This window comes from Heloderma suspectum, chromosome 6, assembly GCF_057233095.1.
Source record: "Heloderma suspectum isolate Gila_16-S chromosome 6, 16-S_ref, whole genome shotgun sequence".
Taxonomy (NCBI): Eukaryota; Metazoa; Chordata; class Lepidosauria; order Squamata; family Helodermatidae; genus Heloderma; species Heloderma suspectum.
This window is the reverse complement of record NC_139463.1, coordinates 74,026,923-74,046,891: the sequence shown is the minus strand read 5'-3', so window position 1 is coordinate 74,046,891 and position 19,969 is coordinate 74,026,923. Positions and strand designations below refer to the sequence as shown.

The 19,969-nt window shown below is 46.8% G+C and overlaps 1 protein-coding gene across 14 annotated transcripts in view; it reads left to right on the top strand.

Moving 5' to 3' along the window:
• The window catches only part of HDAC5 (histone deacetylase 5), a 133,185-nt gene that overhangs the window by 79,971 nt on the left and 33,245 nt on the right, over positions 1-19,969 (top strand). For 5 of the 14 annotated variants that reach the window (XM_084804899.1, XM_084804896.1, XM_084804893.1 and 2 more), the window contains 6 exons: positions 2,957-3,087; positions 5,521-5,652; positions 8,842-8,954; positions 15,181-15,315; positions 18,161-18,383; positions 18,942-19,156. In XM_084804899.1, coding sequence (XP_084661025.1) covers positions 2,957-3,087; positions 5,521-5,652; positions 8,842-8,954; positions 15,181-15,315; positions 18,161-18,383; positions 18,942-19,156 — 949 coding nt within the window. The remainder of the gene's footprint in view (positions 1-2,956; positions 3,088-5,520; positions 5,653-8,841; positions 8,955-15,180; positions 15,316-18,160; positions 18,384-18,941; positions 19,157-19,969) is intronic. The other 9 variants (XM_084804900.1, XM_084804897.1, XM_084804889.1 and 6 more) reach the window with 4 other exon arrangements.

The window sequence follows — 19,969 nt, the reverse complement described above, 5'->3', positions numbered from 1 at the left end:
TGCAGTTCTCCACCATGAGAACGCAAGTTCAGTAGGAGGAGTGGGGGGCCAAGGGTGTGACTTGAGGAACGTGAGAGTCCGTCACAGAGCAAAGCGGGAAAAGTTTGGGGCAGAGCTAAGATGCTCTGCCCAGTTGGCCACTCATGATAACCAACGTAGGAGGGAGCTGCCCTAAGGGAGGGGCATCCCTGCCAAGCTATTCTGGCCATGAAGTTCTTGCCCAGATGGCTGGCAACTTTCCTAACTTCCCCTTCGTATCCCTCTGTTGATATTCGTAGCTGTGTGGATTAGCTAGTTCATAGCAGTCTGAGAGTTTCCTAGAATTTGCATTTGTAATAAAGCTAGTCCTTAACCAATAAAGTAGTGTTAGCCTGGAGCTTTGTTTTCTGGAGTGTGTTCATTGCGAAGGAAGAGGACAGAGAGGGATGGGCAACTTGTGGCCCTCCAGATATTTGGCCCACAACTCACATCATCCCTCAATTGACTATGCTGGCTAGGGCTGATGGAGTTGTAAGCCAAAACATCTGAAGGGCCACAAGTTGCCCACCCCTGTGCTAAGAGGTAACTAATTCATATTAAGTATTGACCCTGGGTGTGCATCCTTAGTAACTGAGAATGGAACCAAGGTGTGGTTTGTACTCCCAGTTTGATTAATCTGGCATGTGCGTTGTTGTTTTTTAGAGGAGTAATCTTGTGCATGCATCCTGAGTTACACGGGCAAACAACATCAACTCAAAGCAAACTGTTCCTGTTGTCACTCCAAGAGCTACTTCATCTGTGATGGTGTTGTTGAACACATCCACGTCTTTCTACATCTCTCTATATTGCCCAAAATAGAATGTTCACATCTCCACCCCCACTCCAAGCCAGGGGATGCTTGTGCATTTCCGTGTGTGTATGTGTATTTATGCAAAAGCAAATATTCCATTTCAAACAATGCAGAGATGCAGAGGAGCAGGAAGTGTGAGGCACCATATACTTCCTTTTCTGTCCACAGCATCGTCCCACTGGAAGGCGCCAATACATCCTCATCATAAATTGTGTATCAACAGGACATATGCATTTCTCAAGAGAACCAGCAATGTCATTGTAGAAATGATAGCTTAGTTCTTTCCTAGCTTCTCCAAATATGCCTTTACTTACTTTCTATAACCCCCCGCCCCCTGCCAAGAATTTCTGTTAATGGAAATTTCTATCTTAGGTAACTGTTCTACAGAAAGGACCATTGATGACTGAATTGGTTTTAGAGCCAAGGATGTGGGAGAGTTTGAGGCAAACTAATCAAATAAGCCGTAAGGACTGGTGGGGCTGTATGCTGCTGGAGTGAAAAGCTGTAGAAACATGAAGAGGGAGGAGCATTATCTATTGATCAAAATAATCAAATCTTGAGCTGGAGGTCTCAAGCTTAACCACGCAACTAATCAAAACAAGAAACATCCATTAAAATCTTCCTAAAAACCCTTCAATTTATCAGGAAGTGGGTGGTGGAGAATAAAAATAATTTTGATTTTCTCTTTAATCTTCCCTCCAGTCCTCACCAACATAACATTCATGGTAGTGATGCTGGTGGCAAAGAATCACATTGTTTTCAGCCCCCCACCCCACTTGAATGTACGGGCTGTAAAGCTGACCCCATTCCTGCCCTCTTCTCCTAACCCATGTTTGGCCTCTGATGTTGTCCACCCACAGTTTCTCCCTCTCGATAACCCACTGAGTTTCCTGGATGTTGGATGCTTAAGAGTAGTAATCCATTTAGCCAGCTTAGAACAGATCCCAGATGGGCCATTATCCCTGCCCCCACCTTCCTTCTTCCGTATCATTCACAGAGAATATTCTTACCTAGCACTTATCACCTCCTGGGTATTGTCCCTCAATCCATTTGACCCACATTCAAGAATAGAGCCCTGAGCTGTCAGTTCAACTTAATCAGAACCTGGAAGACAGAGAAACTCTGCTTTCATCCACGTTTCTGGTCTCTCTCCTTGTTAATTGTATTTATTATATTTCCACTCTGCTCCCTCAAAAGAGACTTTGTTAATTGAGCAAGATAAAATACCATTAGTACATAAAATACTTTGTACCATAGCAAATTAAAACTATCCTAAACCTTCCTAGGCCCTTTATTAAAAGCCAGTCCAAAGAAGCATTTCTGCAAAATTCTCAGGCTTATATTTTTTGAAAGGGTTGGATCCAGACTTAGTCATACTTATTTATTTATTCATTTAATTGTTATACTGCCCAGTAGCCGAGGCTCTCTGATTTCAATAGGTCTACTTCAACCATGACTTAAGCCTGAATCCAGTGCTGTCTCTGCACAGGCAAGGAGTTCCAAGATCATAGAAGATTCAAAGTAGAAGGGGAGTTGTCTTTTATTGGGCCATTTTCTAGGCGTGTGTGAGTGTTCAGGTGTCGCAGAACCTTTCATCAAGCTGTACGGAAAAGTAGTAGAATGACAGGTTACATAGAGAAAGCAAGTTGGATTATAAGTGAGTGAAAACAATTACACTGCTGGCAGCGCATGTGATAATGTGCTCAGCTGGGATATGAATGGCTGGACACATTTGCATTTGTGGCCTTACACCACTGAGAACTGTGCTGCTCTATTTGCCCTTTAAATTCTGTTAAATTTAAAGCAATAGCAAGTTATAATAAATGACAGCTTCAGTCCAGGATGGAAACAGGGATCAGGACATTGCTAGAAGAACCTATTGGATCTAATACCTATATGGCTGTATCAGTCTACATCAGGAATGGGGAACCTCTGGCCTGAAGGCCAAATTTGGCCTGCCAGGCCAGCCCTTCTGGCCTAAAGCCCCCCCCCCCCCCCCCGGCCTCCCCTGGGAGATTGTCTGAGCCATTGCTCGGTCACTGTGCTCCTCCCTCACCTTCCTTTTCCCGCACCTACTGAGACTCCACTTCCTGGTAATCTCATCATGTCCTTTCCCTGTTTCTCTAGGGGGGCTCACCATGCCTCATTGGACCAGAGTTCCCCTCCCCAGACAGGAAGCCCAGGAACACCACCCTCTTGCAAACTACCTTTACTTGGCACTTACGACAGCAGAGACGACTTTCCGCTCCGGAAAACTGGTAAGTGGGCTGCTAGTCCTGACACCTCTGTGCTACCTCTAGCATCGGAGGCAGCATGCCTATGTACATCAGTTGCTGGGGAACACAGGTGGGAGGGTGCACTCATGTCGTGCTTGTGGGTTTCTTGTGGGCCGCTGGTTGGCCACTGTGTGAACAGAATGCTGGACTAGATGGACCTTGGTCTGATCCAGTATGGCTCTTCTTACGTTCTTATGAACATAGAGAATTGCCTTATGCCAGGTCAGATTAATTGTCCACGTCGCTCAGTGCTGTCTGCTTTGACTGGCAGTAGCTCTCCAGGGTCTCAGACAGGGAGAGATCTTGCCCATCATCGCTACCTGAGCCTTTAAAAATAGAGATGGCAGGGAATGAACCTGGGACCATCTGCATGCAAAGCAGGTGCTCTACTACTGAGCTACACTCTCTCCCTTGGTCCTTTAGGCTTCCCTAACTTGGTGCCCTCCAGATGTGTTGGACTACAACTCCCAGAATCCCCTAACCAGCATAGCATCTGGAGGGCACTAGTTTGGGGAAGGCTGTCAGGGTGGACACTGAGCCCATAGAATCCCAGAGTAGTTCTGATTCTGAGGAAGAGCAGTCGCTCCTGGGAGAGGAGTGCGCTCCTCTTTCCCAGGACCAACAGCTGACAGAGATTCCTCCCACCAGCATTCCTAGTTTAGATAGCAGTCCAGGGAGTGACCAAGCACAGATAGCAGACTTAGTGGATGCGCGACGCAGACGCAGAGAGCGGCGCCAGATGGAGGGCGCGGAAAGGAGGCGAAGTGCCAGGTTGGCGCGCAAACAATGGCTGCGCCCAGAGGCTCCAAGGGAACAGGGGAGGGACTCTCCCTAGTCCTTAAGTTCAGGGGTCTGCCAGTAATTCCCTTTCAAACGGGGACCAACTGTTCCAACTTAGGGCATAGGGAGTGTGCTGCTCAGATCTAGTTGTAATCGGTATAGTTGTTAAGTTGTAAAAGAAGAATAAAGCTTTGAAAGGAATTCCTTTGTCTGTGTCTGGACTTGGCTACTGGTTTAGACTGAGAGAGACCTCCAAGGAGCCCTCGACAAAGGCTGGGCTAGAGGTTGGTGACTATCCCAGGGTCACCCAGTGAGCTCTCTGACTGAGCAGGGATTTGAACCAAGGTTAGAATCCAACATTCCAGCTGCTAGACCCCACTGTGCTGGCTTCCTTCAAAATCTTAACTCTTTTTTTTTGGAAATTAATGAAGTCTGTATTTATTGCAAACTGACCTGTTTTATCAGACTGGATGGGAGCTCCTTGCTTACATACAGGAAAGATACATTTTGAAGGAGTTAAGAGCTATAAAGTGAGGCAGAGACAATTGACAAACTCATGTGGTCCTAATGTAGTATGATCCAAGTAAAAGAAAACAGTGACATACCTGGCTTTGCATGATTGGCTTTATCTTTTAGAGGAACGGATGGGAGCTCCTTAGGTGAGAAGGAGAAGGGGTGGGTGGTTGTCTTCCGGATTAGGTGGGAACAAAGAATGTAGGTTTGCTTTCCTGAACATTACCCAACAAAGTTGGGCAGATACAGGCCTTGATGAGGTAGCTCCATTGGGGTCCCAATATACACTTATCTCCCTATACCCCTGGGCTGCTAAATTCTCTTCCATAACTTGCTGAATCCCTGCATAAAGGGGAGTTCCTGTGCAAATGCAGAACATTGGCCATTATAGATGTAACTGGGAAACCCCTTCATGAAAGGAGGTCCTTGTGCATGCTGGAGTCCCTGAACGATTTGGGTTTGTGTTGCCAATCTGCTCTTGTGGATTTGCTCGGAGTGCATCAGCTCTGCAGAATCTGTGTGGCACCATCTATCGACCGAGCATCCACTGCCCTTGCAGACTGGGTCAGTTGCCAGGCAGCCCACTGCAGCGCATTCCTGTTTCTACAAGGTGCCACTCTTCCTTCAAGTGGGAACAAGATTGACATGAGCAAGTTCAGGCACAGTTTGCTTTTGCCCTGCTAGTTTGCCTCTTTGCCTAGTCCAGAGGTAGGCAACATTTTGGGCTGTGGGCACATTTGGCAATTTGGGAACCTGCCTTGGGCACCACCACAAAATGGCTGCTGTGGGAGGTGTGGCAAAGGACAAGTAGCCTACCTGAAAGACTGAGTACAAGGTGGAGGTAGGGCCTGAGCTGAAACACGCTAAATGGCTCCTTTGAACACACAGTTTTCAGCATCAACAGAAACCACTTTCACAGTGATCCCAGCTGCCAGCAAGAACATGTGTGAATTGGGGAGGAAATGTGGGAGGGGTAGGGCACCTTGGTGGGCACCAAGAAAGGTCTCTGGGGGTTCATTGTTGCCCAGGCACCAGGTTACCTACCCCTGGCCTAGGCCATTCCGCCTTGCCAGCAACCTCACCATCTTGCTTTTCCTTCTCCGATGTCCCCTCCCCTTCCAGCCTCGGAACCCAACTTAAAAGTGCGCTCACGTTTAAAACAGAAAGTTGCGGAGAGGCGGAGCAGCCCCCTGCTGCGGAGGAAAGATGGGACCGTCATCAGCACCTTCAAAAAGCGAGCAATTGAAATCACAGGTGAGAGAGGAAGTGAGCCTGGCTGGGGGAAAATCAGCCTTGGAAGGAGACAGTTGCACATATGAATAAGTGGGCATAGGATGGATTAAGTACACATTCCACTTCCCAGTCTTCTTTCTTAAGTGCCCCCCCCCCCCTTTGCCTCTGCATCATTATCATCAAATGTGGAGTTGGGTCCACACAGTTGCTGAGCTAATGTCTTGTTTGGTTCTCAGATAGTTTCCTCAGTGTTTCCTCAGAATGTGCAACCTTCTGGACATGTGCGCCTCTAGTACACTTTCCCCTCCTTTCTTAGAGGCTTAAAGGACACCTTTTTTTGCCTGAGGGACACAGTGAACTGGTTTGGATGACACGACAGCCCACCATGGGTTCATTAATTCTTGGAGTACCACGGTGTGTGCTGTCCACCATTATGAATATGCAAACCCTGCCTGGGGGTTGCTGAGGCTGACATGTCATGTGAACCTGGGTGGCAAGGGTTATTTGAGGGTTAAACAACTCTTGCATAAACCACAGTCTGTTTTAGAGTTATGCAAGTGTTGTTTAATCCTCAAATAGCTCCCACAGGCCAGGTTTGCACGACAGGACAAGCCACAGCAACCCCTGGCCAGGGCTTGCATATTCATAATGGCAGCTGGCACGTGCTGCAGCTCCTTGCGGGTAAATTAACTCACGATGGGCTGTCATATTTTGTGGAGTACTTTACTCTCTCAATATGCTCCTTGAGCCTTCATGGAGGCCCAGGAAGTCAAGGAGGAAGGATAGAGATGGGTAAAAAAAAGCCTTACACAGCCACAGCTGGGGGCTGTGTGCTGCAAAGGGATAGGTGAGATATCGGAGGTGAGGAAGATGGGGTCAAAGGATGAATATGGGAAAACACCTGAAACAGTGGCCATGTTTACCATAATTCTAAAGGCTTGCTTTCACTTCCATATGTGGTTTCTTTATCGTTACGTGCAAACCAGGAACTCTGGCATGTCCCTCCCCTGACATGTCAAAAACCGTGGTTTCTTGTTGGCTCATGACTCTGGCTTGTCAGGGGAGAAATAAGCCAGAGCTCCCAGTAATGATAAACAAACCATGGAAGGAAGGTCTGGAGTTTGTTTAGCCGCTTGTAAGAGGAGCAATTGGGCAATGAACCAGACCACTATCTCAGTTCACATGTAACAGGAAACCATGATTTCCCACTGTCAGAACAAGCTTGAGGCTCACATACTCTCCCTCCCCTCTCTTCCTCTTTTGTGCCTTTGAGGAGAAGCTTTAGTTGTAAAGTAACCACAGTTCCCTGTGAAGTCTGAATTCAGGGAACTGTGGTTTATTGAACTATGGCTTGAAAACAAGCCAAATTCTGAAACCGTGGTTTGATCATGGCATGCTTTCAGTAACTATAGTTTAAAAAAAAACACAATTCCTAGAGTTCCGATGTCATGGGGAACTGTGATTAGTTTAAAATCTTCTCATCAGCGTAAAAGAGGAGGAAAGGAGGTCTGAGCATCATATTTTGATTCAAAATAGTATTTTGAGTAAAATCTTTGGCTGCTGGTATAACCACATAACTATCAAAACAAGTCACATCTATTTAAAGATTTTTAAAATTCATGGTGATGTGTGAGAGGGCCCCCCAAGAGCAGGTTAGAAAGCGAAGGAATATCTAAATAAAGAATGCAGCCAGGCATTTCCCACCCCACCCCACCCCCTTCAGATGTGCTACTGATAAATTTAGATAGTAATCCAGACAGTTGTAATCTGCTTGGTGTCCATTTTGTTTGTGTTATGGGGGTGGGGTGGGGTGGGGTGAGGGTGAAGAGAGAAGACAGGGTGTATAATCCAGAAACATCTGCTGCTTCTGAAGGAATTTTTATTTTAGTTGGCAAAAGGGGACAGCAGCAGGCTGTCAATCCACTATTATATAAGCACATGAGCTTTCAATGGGATGAAGTTCCTTACTGGAAACTAGAGCTTCATATATACCCCTTCTTAATATTTATTTGTAGCCAATGTATAGAATGGTCAATTCAGAATTACAAATATAACAGGGGTGGGTAGGGGGATGGGAAGCAAATTCTAAATTTCCTTATGTGAGCCTCCCCCAGAAACGTGAGCTTCAGAACAATCTTGGTTGGATTTGTCACCAGCTTTTGTGTAGACAGAGCTATGTCTTGTGTGCATACAGGCTTTCTCTGTTCTCCAAATACTGAAACAAGGAAGTCTAAATTGTGTAATTGAAATATCACAGGCTTGCTTTCAAACTGTTTACCAGGAAACTTTGGAATTCCTTGGAATTCCTTCATCAGGGGTTTATTTTATACAGTACACTACAGACTTTGTTGGATGGCAGCTCCCATTATCCCTGACCATTGGCCGTGCTTGGCTGGGTCTGATGGGAGTTGAACTCCAATAATATCTGGAGGGCCACAGGTTCTCCACCCCCTCCGCTACTGGTCATCCCTGTGTGTTGCCACAAGGGAATGCTGGATGAGTGTTCGTGCTGATTGTGCCCCTATAAACGGTATGCTATAGAGCAGAGGTGTGCAGAAGGCAGATCTCCAGATATTTTGGACTTCAACCCCCCAAAGCCTCCATCAGCATGGCCAGTGATCAAGAATGCTGGGAGTTGAAATCCAAAGCATTTGAAGATCTACTTTCTGCCCACCCTGGCTCTAAAATATGACCCAGAATCCTCTGTAACATGCATGGGTTCCTTGGCAGAAAGGTCAATGTGGACTGAAGTCAGAAAGTTTTACTGAAGTCAGAAAGTTTAAAAAAAAATCAAATGAATAGGTTGTGCAGTTCTTTCGTAATTCTGCTTTTTTTGTGCGCGCATGGGCTTTTGGGATACCATTTTCGGGCCTTAATATAATCTAAAGTTTTTGGAAAGAGACTGAGCTGTGGAAGGAGTGGGTGGGATGGACTGAGGACCATAGGAACAGGGAGGCTGGGGACAGGAGGGTCAGATGAAAGGGATGGGCAAGCCAGTAATTTGAATTTCTCATTGAATTCTGACATCGTGCATTTTCAAATGTTTCTCTGCTGTCATGAGGACTTGAAACTTGATTCTGCTTCAGAAGGAAAGGTGAAATCCTCAGCAGCCTGCACTGGCATGCCAGCATCGTGATTCAACATTGTATGTGCACTTGGGTACAAGGACTGACACGGTGGCAATCTCCTTTTTCTCCTCCCTCTTTGCAGTGTCTTCAATGTGCAACAGTGCCCCCGGGTCTGGCCCTAGCTCCCCAAACAGCTCCAACAGCGCCATCACCGAAAATGGGCTTACGGGCTCGGTGCCCAATATCCATAGCGAGGTAAGGCTGGTGGAACAATGGTGCTGCATGAGTGGCTGCTATGCCTCTTCCCCTGTCTCCTTGCCCAGTGTGCTGAACTGGCCCGGTATTGTTTCTACAAAAACTGAGAGTTGTCTCTCGTTCTCTGTGAATGAAGAATTTCTCCCACAATTATGTCTTCAGCCCACTTTTTGCTGTTCTGAGCCAGAGTGTTGGACTTGGGCTGGGAAGATCTGAGTTCAAATCTCTGGCCAGACATGAAGCTGACTAGGTGCCTATAGGCCTTTTGCTATGAAAATGTCAGAAGAGCCCTGCTGGATCAGACAAGGGTCCATCTCATCCAGCATTCTGTTCACACAGTGGCCAACCAGCTGCCCACGGGAAACCCACAAGCAGGACATGAGTGCGACAGCACCCTCCCACCCATGTTCCCCAGCAGCTGGTGTTCATAGGCATACTGCCTCTGATACACTGCCTGGACTACCTCACAGGGTTGTGGGGGTAACAGTGGAATAAACCTGCCATGTATGCTGGCCAGAGATTTTTGGAGGGAGGGTGGGTTACAGATGTAAGAAAGCTTAATTGGATCGGTTGTACTCTGAATAAGTCCGGGCCTTTCACAAATAACATAATCTGGTGAGGGAAGTTAGGTGTCCCCTGGGATGTGTGGAACAAAATCTGCTTCTCTGATCCTATAGTGTTATGACTTCGCTAGAGAAATGAAATATAAAAGAGGATCTGACAATTGTTCTCTATTCTTACAATTAGTGGGGGGAGTTGTTTTATTGTTACTAATCATTTCTGTAGCTGTTCAGTGCATTTTGCAGTTTTCATGTCATTAAGATCTTGCATCCAGCTGCCTCTTTGGATGACTTACCAGCTCCAGATCTTATTGTTCTGCCCACCTCCCTCCCAGCATGGCTAAGAAAAGAGAGGGCTGCTGGGAACGTGCCCTGTTTGGACCAGGAGATGCTCTTCAAGAGATTTAGGGTGGTGATAGTGGTATTGATACACTGAAGGCTAGAAACTTGGGGCTATTTCCAATGGTGTCATTCCAGCAGCACAGACTTCCCCAACCTGGTGCCCTCCAGATGGGTAGACTACAACCCCTATAATCCGAGGCCAGTAGGGCCAATAGCCCAGTGATCTTGCTCCTGAGTGTGTGTGTGTCCTGGCCCCACTCACCACCAGTCTGCCCACACGTGATATTCTACCCATCAACAGTTTGCTCATGTGGACATTGTCAGGGTGCCTGGTAACAAACCTTCCTGAGTGTCTTGGACCTGCCATAGAGAAAAATTATTTTCTCTCTGGAAAGCAAAGCAGAGGGCAATGCTGGAATATCCTCCTGTGATTTTCACTGAGCATGATCCTCTTGGTGTGGAGGAAGAGTCTAGGCATTTCCCTCTCTTCTTAGTATGCACAGTGCAATTCTTCCCATCTTGACATCTGCAGGGCTGAGCTGCAAACCAGAAGGGCTTGTATTGCCTCCCGTATGGCAGATCTACCCTCCCTACCTTCCTCTAGTCACATAGATTTAGCAGATGTCGTAAGGATGCTTCCCATTGTTAGAAGGGAAAGTGCCACCTGCTGGCCAGTGCTGTCTTAGGCTGTCCCAAGGAGCAACATTTCTTCACTTCCTACTAGTCCCAAGCTCCTCTCCTCTGCCCGAGATATACTGATGACATCTTCGTCATCTGGATCCATGGGAAGGACACTATTGAAGAATTCCACCAGGACTTCAATTACTTCCGTCATCCCCAACATTATCTTGGAACAGTCCACACAGCAGATCTACTTTCTGGACCCCACAGTGTTACCATGCAATTAATATATAAATGCCAGAAACCCACTCTCCATTTTGCATCTATACACGCTTCCAGTTATCACCTAGAGCAAACCACAAATCTCTACTGACAATCCCTGCAATGCAACTGCGATTGCTGTGACCCCTTGGAAAGAGATTCATGCCTGAAGAGCAGGCATTTTAAAACGTGATATACCAACCCAGTCAAGTGAATAAACAAATTGACAAGGTTAGATTGGTAGCCAGGAGTTATCTGCTACGCAAGACTGGCTTAGTAGATAAATTGACATAATACGTCTTGTTGTCACCTTCAGTTCCCAGTTAAAATCTCTCCAATGTATCCTCAAAAATCTGTAACCCATCCAAGAAAGCAGTGTTCTTCTTGTGTGGCCCTGGGTAACATTGCCCTTTGTTATTCTGAAATGGCTACTCACTAGCAACAATGGGCTACCAAAGAGAGATACAAATCCAGGAACCAAGCCCTGCAAGAAAACCTGCTTTCAACTCTGTCCCCATATCCTATTGGAGGCCATGATTAAAGGGTTAAATAACATATCAGGAAGGGAGTAATGACCATACAGCCAGTCAACTTCCCATCTAATTGTCATGGTTCAGCATCTCCTCTGAAGCACAGTTCCTTCCTCTCTTCCCTGAGACAGTAAAAAGACCTACAGCAACTTTCCCCAACCTAGTTGCCCTCCAGATGGCCAATGGCTGTACTGGCAGGGAATGCTAGGAGTTGTAATCTGACACATCTGGAGGAGGGCACCAGGATGGGGAAGGCTACTCTCTCTAGTATTTTATGTATCGATGGTTCCCATTGATGTACTTATTTACTTTCCTTCTGGGCTCAACTTATTATTTTTAAAAACAATTTTATTGACAGTAATAAATAATACAAAGGCCAGACATACTCAGATTACAGCAAAGGAAATGGATTGCCAGTTACCGCATTTTGTTTAACGTTCTAGAAATGGCTGAACTAGTTTCATTTGTCTTCATACTTATTATCCATGCATATTCTTTAGTTAATCTACAGGCCATGCCAATACAGCCAGATCTCACGTCATGTAACATTTATATAACTTAGGAACTTGTTATAACTTCCAATACTTAGCATATTCAATCATTACCGTCATGATTTTATTTATGTATGAAATTTAGTACCCGCTTTTCATTATAAAATAATCTCAAAGCTGGGTCATGTGGATTGATAAACATCTCTTGTTTCTTGGAGGCTTGGCCTTTAATAAAGGTCAGCACAGATGTTTTATGTTCCAAAGTCTTACATTTAAAATTGTATTAATCATCTATAATATCTGCTTCCAGCATCTCTTGGTCTCTTCACAACTTGCACCAGCAGTATTTAAAGTCAGTTGGCTGAAGTTATGCACTTGAACCCGTCATTTAATGATGGACTTGACTTTAGCATCCTAACTTTAGTGCTCTCTAGGAATAGGAATACTTGACTTTTCTACTATAAAACTTATATTCTCAAACTGGGAACAATCTCTTTGCTCAGGAAAGAGCGATGTCTTAGTGAGTCCTGGCTGGGCCTCATGTGCACATGCTTGTTGCTGTTGCTGTTAAAGCACCTAACATGTACTAAGTGCTGTTCAGAGATTAAAGAACAAGACATCTCCTCCTTTAAGATGTTCGTTGTTAGTTTTGTGTTGCACAAACTGAGTTTGGATGATTGCTTTGCTGACTTCTGCGTTCAAGGATTATCTCGGCTGGATCCAGCCTAAGTCCCATTGAAATCAATGTTAACAGTTAGCTGTGACTCTTCCCAAAGATTTCGGTGGGAACTGTGCAACTAATGTAGTCTGGATCCAACCCATTAGAAGTATGTTGAACTGTAGACAGCATCTTGATCATAGAATAGAATCATAGAATAGTAGGGTAGGAAGGGGCCTACAAGGCCATCGAGTCCAATCCCCTGCTCAATGTCTTCTATCTACCTTCTATCTTCTTCATCTTGTGTTAGGGTTCCACTGTGTGTCCTTGAGAGAACACCTGCCTCTATTTTCGCTTTGCCAGATCTATAAACAATATCACAGTTTGCATAAGGACAAAGCCTTCTGCCCTTTTACATAGTTCGGACAGGTCATTTGCAATGGAAAATAACAAAAGGATATGGATGAGACGCTAAAAATGGCAACATTCAGAAAACAATAAAGGTGCATCTGAGTCTCCCAGAACATTTTATGGCCGACCTTAAAATTGCGCTGTTTAAACATTCGAAGATGAACTGAGTTAGAATTTGCTAGTCGATGTAATAAATTGTACTTGGAATCAGTTGCGGTTGGGAATGGTTTTCCTAGCACAAAGAGGAATTGTCCATCTTGAAGTGCTTATACTAGCTTTCCCCAATCTAGTGCTTAACATTGGGCATGCTGGCTGGGGATGATGATAAGTCCAACACATCGGAAGGGTGGCAGGTTGGGGAAGGCTGGCTGATACTGTCCTCACAACTATGCAGACAGAACTTTACTTAGCTTTTGTTTGGGGCTCCCTCTGCCCTTTTTTGGCTGAGGGAGAAGGCATACCTACTTTGATTGATCTCGGAACTCATTGCTGCTCTGCATAGGATTGGAATATACCTGCTGGTCCCTTTTGTATTGTCTTTGGGCACTTCCAGATGAGGCTTTTACTGCGCCATCAACCTGTCTGATTCACAGAATTTTACAGGGGGTCCAGATGTCGTTGTCATCTTCCACTCGTAACAGTCCTGTTTTTTCCCACAGCTTATTCTATCTTTTTTCTTACTGTGGAAAATCTGTTCAGGAGAAAAAGATGGAACAGCTGCACAGTGCTTTCTGACTGTTCACGTTAAGAGCCCTCTGTTTGGAAGCACCCTTGGTCTCTTGGACACACTGTGTAAAGATTTGTTAGTCTTTTAGGTGCCAAGGGACTCTTCGTTGTTTTTGCTAGAGCAGAATATAATGGCTACCTTTTGGATACATGTGGTGGAATATATATATATATAATTTTATTTTATTTATTAAATTTCTTAATCACCCATCTGGCGAGTCATCCGGCCACTCTGGGCGATGTACAATGGTACAATTTAAAACAGTAAAATTATACATTAGAACATTATTTAAAAATACCCTAACCCACCCCAAATGCCTGCCTGAATAATCAAGTTTTCAGTGCATGGCGGAAGCTCATTAAAGAGGGGGCATGGCAGAGTTCCTTAGGGAGGGAGTTCCACAGAGTGGGGGCCACCACAGAGAAGGCCCTCTCCCTAGTCCTCACCAGCCTAGCTGTCCTGCTGATGGGACAGAGAAAAGACCATCTGAGGCTGATCTTGTTAAGCGGCCTGTCTCGTGTTGCTGGAGGCGCTCCTTGAGATAGGCTGGGCTGGAACCGCACAGGATTTTAAAGGTCAAAACCAACACCTTGAATTTAGCCCAGAAAACAACTGGTAACCAGTGCAGCTCCTTCAGCACTGGAATGATGTGATCATGCCTGGCAGCTTCCGAACCATCTTCAAGGGTAACCTCACATAGTGTGTATTACAGTAGTCTAGATGAGAGGAGACCTGGGGATGTACTACTGATGGGAGCAGATTCGGGAAGGTAGGGGCGCAGCCACTGTATCAGATGGAGTTGGTACAATGCTGTCTGGCTCACGGCTGACACCTGAGCCTCCATGGACAGCTGGGAGTCTAAAATGACCCCCAGGCTGCAGACCTGGTCTTTCAAGGGTAGCCATACCCCATTCAACACCAGGTCAGCATCCCCCAACCTACTCTTGTCTCCCACCAAAAGTACCTCGGTCTTGTCAGGGTTCAGCTTCAGCATATTCCTCCCCATCCAGCCACTCACCGTCTCCAGACATTTAGACAGGGATTCCACGGCCAACCCTGGTGAAGATTTGAACTAGAGATAGAGCTGCATGTCATCCGCATATTGATGACACCGCACTCCAAACCTCCTGATGATAGCCCCCAGTGGCTTCACATAGATGTTAAATAGCATCGGGGAGAGGATGGAACCCCGTGGCACCCCACACGTGAGCGGCCACAGGTCCGACACCTCCTCTCTCAGTGCTACCCTCTGGTACCTGCTGGAGAGGAAGGACCAGAACCACTGTAATACAGTGTCTCCAATGCCCAGCCCCTCCAGGCGGTCCAGGAGGATACCGTGGTGTCAAAAGCTGCTGAGTGGTCGAGGAGAACAAGGAAGGAACATTCACCCCTATCCAGAGCCCTTCTCATATCAAAAATAAGTGAGCAATCCTTCTTGTCCATGTCTCAGCTTTTCTTGCCTTGTTAGTGGAATCAAACATTGCTAGTGGACCTGGCAGAACATATTTTTCCCTTACTTTGTTGCAGCTTCTTATTCTTCTGTCTCCTCTTCTTGTATTTCTCCCCCACTCAATTCCCTGTCTCCCCCTTCCCCCTGGCCTTAATCCTTCTTTCGTTTTATATAGCAGATGCTGCCCCAACACCGAGCTGTCACCATGGATGGGTCAGCTAGCCAGCTCAGCCTGTACACTTCCCCATCTCTGCCCAACATCTCCTTAGGACTTCAGGCAACTGTCACGGTGACAAATTCACACCTCAACGTGAGTACATGCCACGCACAAGGCCTCATGGAAATCTAAGAATGGGTGCACTGGCTCAGACACCCAGTCTGTCTAGGCCAAGTGTGGGGAATTTCAGGCCCGGAGGCCAAATTCAGCACTCCTGTGGTCCCAATCCAGCCTTCCACAGTTCCCCAGTTGGCCTCGCCCCCTCTCCTGGCCATGCCCCCTTTCCCCCAACCATTGATCGGTGGTTTCTCAGCTTTTGTGGAGTTTTCTTCCCATTCTAAAAAGTTAAAATGGGTCTCCTAAGGCTTAGGTACTGGCAGGAAGAGCTTTAAGCTACAAGAGGCTGGCATGTTTGGTATTTTGGCCCATTCCCATCGGCCCAGTTTCCTTTTGCCTTCAGCCCAGCCCACCACTGGAACGTGGCCCCCGAGAGCTTGTCTGAAATAGGATTTGGTCCTCCGGCTGAAAAAGGTTGTGCACCCCTGCTCTAGGGAATACAAGACACATTGACGTCTCTGTTTCTGTAAGCAACAATGCAGCTTGCAGCAGCTGTCTGTTCTCTTGGAAGGGGAAGGAAGAGAAAATGACAGAGTTTGGAGCTAAAATACACTCACACAGACACACACGCCCTAGTTGATATTGCTGGGCATTGAAAGCAATTCTTTATTATGTTTCTGAACATGGAGTTTCCATATCTGGTTGGCATAGCTAGCAAACAGAGAGAGATTTTATCTTCTGTGTATTTATCCAGTCTGTTTAAAAGCCTATTTATTGCTGAAGGCCATTGCCTAACAACATGTGGCCATGAGTTCCATACTGAGTTTTTATGAGGAAGTCCTTCTCTCTGCTTCATCAGTTTCACTGTATTTTAAGAACCATGAATATGCTCTTCCTTATTCTTGTCACCCAACTCATACAAGACATTAAAGCCTTTGTCCAGCTCTTGCGTCAGTCGTACCCCGGTTTCTCCCCCTGCCTTGCTCCAGTTGCAGAGTCCCCCTGTTTGAGATGAGGAGGGAAGTAGCGACCCATCCTGATGAATATTTAAACCCCCCTCCTCTTTTGCTTCCTTCTGCTTTTTGAAAGGCTCCAGTCTCTGAGTTTTGTTTTCCCCCAACCAACTGGTGCCCAGCTGTAACCTATTTATTGCCTCCCTCTGGTGACAAGCAGCAAACTTGGCTCCGGTTGGCATGTGGTGCTCGTGCCCAGTCTACAACTTGGCTATTTTCAGCATCAGGAGTTGGAAATAGCTGAGTGGCAGACTTTGCATTCTGTTGGTCTTTGCTGTGATTTGCTTTCCTCCCCAGCAAAGAGTTGTGCATGCATGCTCCAGACACCCAAGCCCAGCTGAAAGTAGCAAGAGCCCCCTGGCTTCTATTAATTGGTCCAGCCCTAAACTCAAATCCAGCTACATGGTTGGCTGTTGGGCTGTGCTGGGTTACTGCGCTCTGAAACTTGGCTGTCTACTGTTTTGAATGTTGTTGGTTCTTTTTAAAAAAAGAAAAGAGAGGGTTCTGTTTTAATACCATTGGTTGTTGCTCTTCTAGCACTGTGCAAAATATTGATGGATGACTCCTTCCCCTGTCTGATTTGGAATGTACTTTTAAAATCAGATTAATTTGGAAGACATTTGGATGCTGTAATTAATGCAATGTGAAATTGGCACCATTCCGGATCAGCGAGGCCTCTGGGCCCTATTGCTCTCATTGCTGTTGCTATGGTGTAATTTATGTATGTGGTGCTTTACAACAGGGGTGTTGAACCTCTTTCAGCTCTAGGACTGAATTCCATTTCAGAGAAGCTGTGGTGGGCTGCATTCCAGTGGTGGGTGGGGCCAAAGGTAAAATGGGTGGGGCCAACCCCCCCGCCCCGTACCAGCATATTTTAGCTTAAAGCTCTCACTGCCAGTAACTAAGCCTTAGCAGAGGCATTTCAACCTTTTAGAATTGGGGAAACTGCACAAAAGCTGGGAAACCATCAAACAACTGGTTGTTGGGGGAAAGGGGTTGAGGCTGGGGGAAGGGGGCGTGGCCATCTGGTGAACCCGAGAGCTGGATTTGGCCCTTGGCCCTGGGGGTCTGCACCCCTACTTTACAAATAACAGGTTTCACAGGTCCCTGCCTCAAAGGGCATACCATCTTAAAAAGACACAAGGGAAACAGCAGAAGAAGGGGAAAGAAATGGAGGTAAAGGTAAATAAGGGAAGAAGATACTATTGTGGATATTGGGACTAGGGCTTCTTCCAAAGGCTATCCAATGCCACCTTCAGGAGCGTGACAGTGCCTGGAGGCGTCCCTGCCCCCACTGGGAGCCCTCCCCAACATCACACTTTCCCAAATATACTGAAGGTGAGAAGGGAGAGATTTGTGGGTCTCAGAGTGAGGCCTGGACACTGTTTTGACCACACGTGGCAGCATCCAAGGACTCAAGCTGAGACCCAGCAATTCTTGCAAGCCCTCCCCATGGCAGCCCCCTCACTGTCAGTCAGTTTGGGGAAGGGGAACTACAGGGAGGAGTTGGGGGTGGGGGTGTAGGCCAAAATAGGCCAACTCAGAATCGGCCCAGCCTTCAGAGGAAGGCCACATCTAATCCTTAATTGATATACGGGGCAGGAACCAAGAAATCCAAAATATGTGGGCTAGATAAGAGACTGAAGTGTTAGACAACACTGTCTGCCTTCTTAAAAGGAAAATAACTCTGGATGTAACAGAAATCAGGATAATATTAAGATTCGGAAGATCTGGGTCACCAGGACAGTGACATCGGCTGCTGGGGAGCGGTGTGCGGGGGGTGAGTATAGGCATTTGGGTAGCAGCTTGGCCATTGGTGCTCTGTCGGTTTCTACAGCAACTGCAAACACCCTTTTCTCCCCCTTTAGGCCTCTCCGAACCTTTCCACGCAGCAAGAAGCTGAGCGCCAGGCCATCCAGTCCTTGCGCCAGGGGGGTGCCTTGACGAGCAAGTTCCTGAGCATGTCGTCTATCCCCAGTTGTCTTCTGGGGGTGGCACTTGAAGGTGAGACCAACAACCATGGGCATGCATCCTTGCTTCAGCACGTCCTGCTTTTGGAACAGGCGCGACAGCAGAACACACTAATTGCTGGTGAGTGGGAGCTGGGGAGGTGACACAAGCAAGATATGGGTCAGTGTGGTGGCAGCTTATATGGGGTGCATTGTACTATTCAGCCACTGTTGCCTGCAGCAGCTGACAACAACTGGGAGATGGGGCGGCTGGGGCATCACTGTACAGGAGCAGAGCTGGTGAATGTTGAGCAGGACCCAGCACCCCATTGGTAAGGCCCTTTTACCCTGTTAGTAAGTCCCAGCAGCAGTAACTGACTACTACATTCTTTCTTCTGTACAAGCCACCACTGGGTCAGCGGCAGCTGCAGGAGAACTGCTCTAATTTCTTTTCAATATTACTTCCCCCTGTACAAAATGGAAATTGTAGTCATCTGGCTTCCAGATTTGTTGGGAGGAATAAGGAAGGTTAGGCTGATAAAGCAGTTTGTGCATTCAAACTGCTACCGAAATCATCTATATAAATAAAAAGCAATAATGAGGACTAGCAACTTGGCTTGTGGCTTTTCAGTTTTAAATGAAATGGGGTGCCATATCCTAGAAATGGTTTAGAAAGTAACCTCTGGTCCCTTTGCTGCAGTTCCTCTGCACGGCCAGTCCCCTCTGGTGACAGGGGAGCGCATCCCCTCCAACCTGCGAACTGTAAGCAAGCTGCCTCGGCACCGTCCACTAAGCCGCACCCAGTCGTCACCACTGCCTCAGAGCCCTCAAGCGCTGCAACATTTGGTTGTACAGCAACAGCATCAGCATTTCCTGGAGAAACAGAAGCAGCAGCAGCAGATCCAACTGGGAAAGGTGAGTAGAGAAGGAGTTGGCTTGTTTGGCGAGGTCCAGGGAAACTTTTGTGTAATACCTGCGGGCCTGGATTAATGGATTGATTAATTAATTAATTACATTTACATCCCACCTTTCTTCCTCTTGCCAGGAACCCAAGGCAGCTTACATGGTCCTCCTCCTCTCCATTTTATCCTCACAACAACCCTGTGAGGTAGGGGTTAGGCCGAGAGTCAGTGACGGGCCCAAAGTCACCTAGTGAGATTTATGGCCTGCGTGGGGACTAGAACCCGGATCTCCTGAGTTTGGTCCGACACTCTAACCACTACACCACAGTGGCTCTCTAATTGAGGAGTAGGCCGATCTAGGACAGCATGTAGGAGTGAGGGGCCATGTCCTTTCTTTCCTCCTTGTCACCCCCAGCATGCTCTAAGCTGGATGGGGCTGAAACCTCCCAACCAGCACCTGCCTGTCATAGGACGGGAGAAAGGAGCAGCACCTGTATTTCTGTCACTTTCCTTTCTTTCCTGCAACTAGCTGAAAGGCGGGTGGCTGGGGCTCAAAGACTCTTTTCCGTCACAAAATGAGTAGAGCTGAGTGCTGGTTCTTTCCTGCAACTAGCTGAAAGGCGGGTGGCTGGGGCTCAAAGACTCTTTTCCGTCACAAAATGAGTAGAGCTGAGTGCTGGTTCTTTCTTGCAACTAGCTGAAAGGCAGGTGGCTGGGGCTCAAAGACTCTTTTCCGTCACAAAATGAGTAGGGCTGAGTTCTGGTTCTCCATTGGCCTGATTAGGACCATACGGGCCTCCAGTTCTTCCTCACCACTGATATCAGA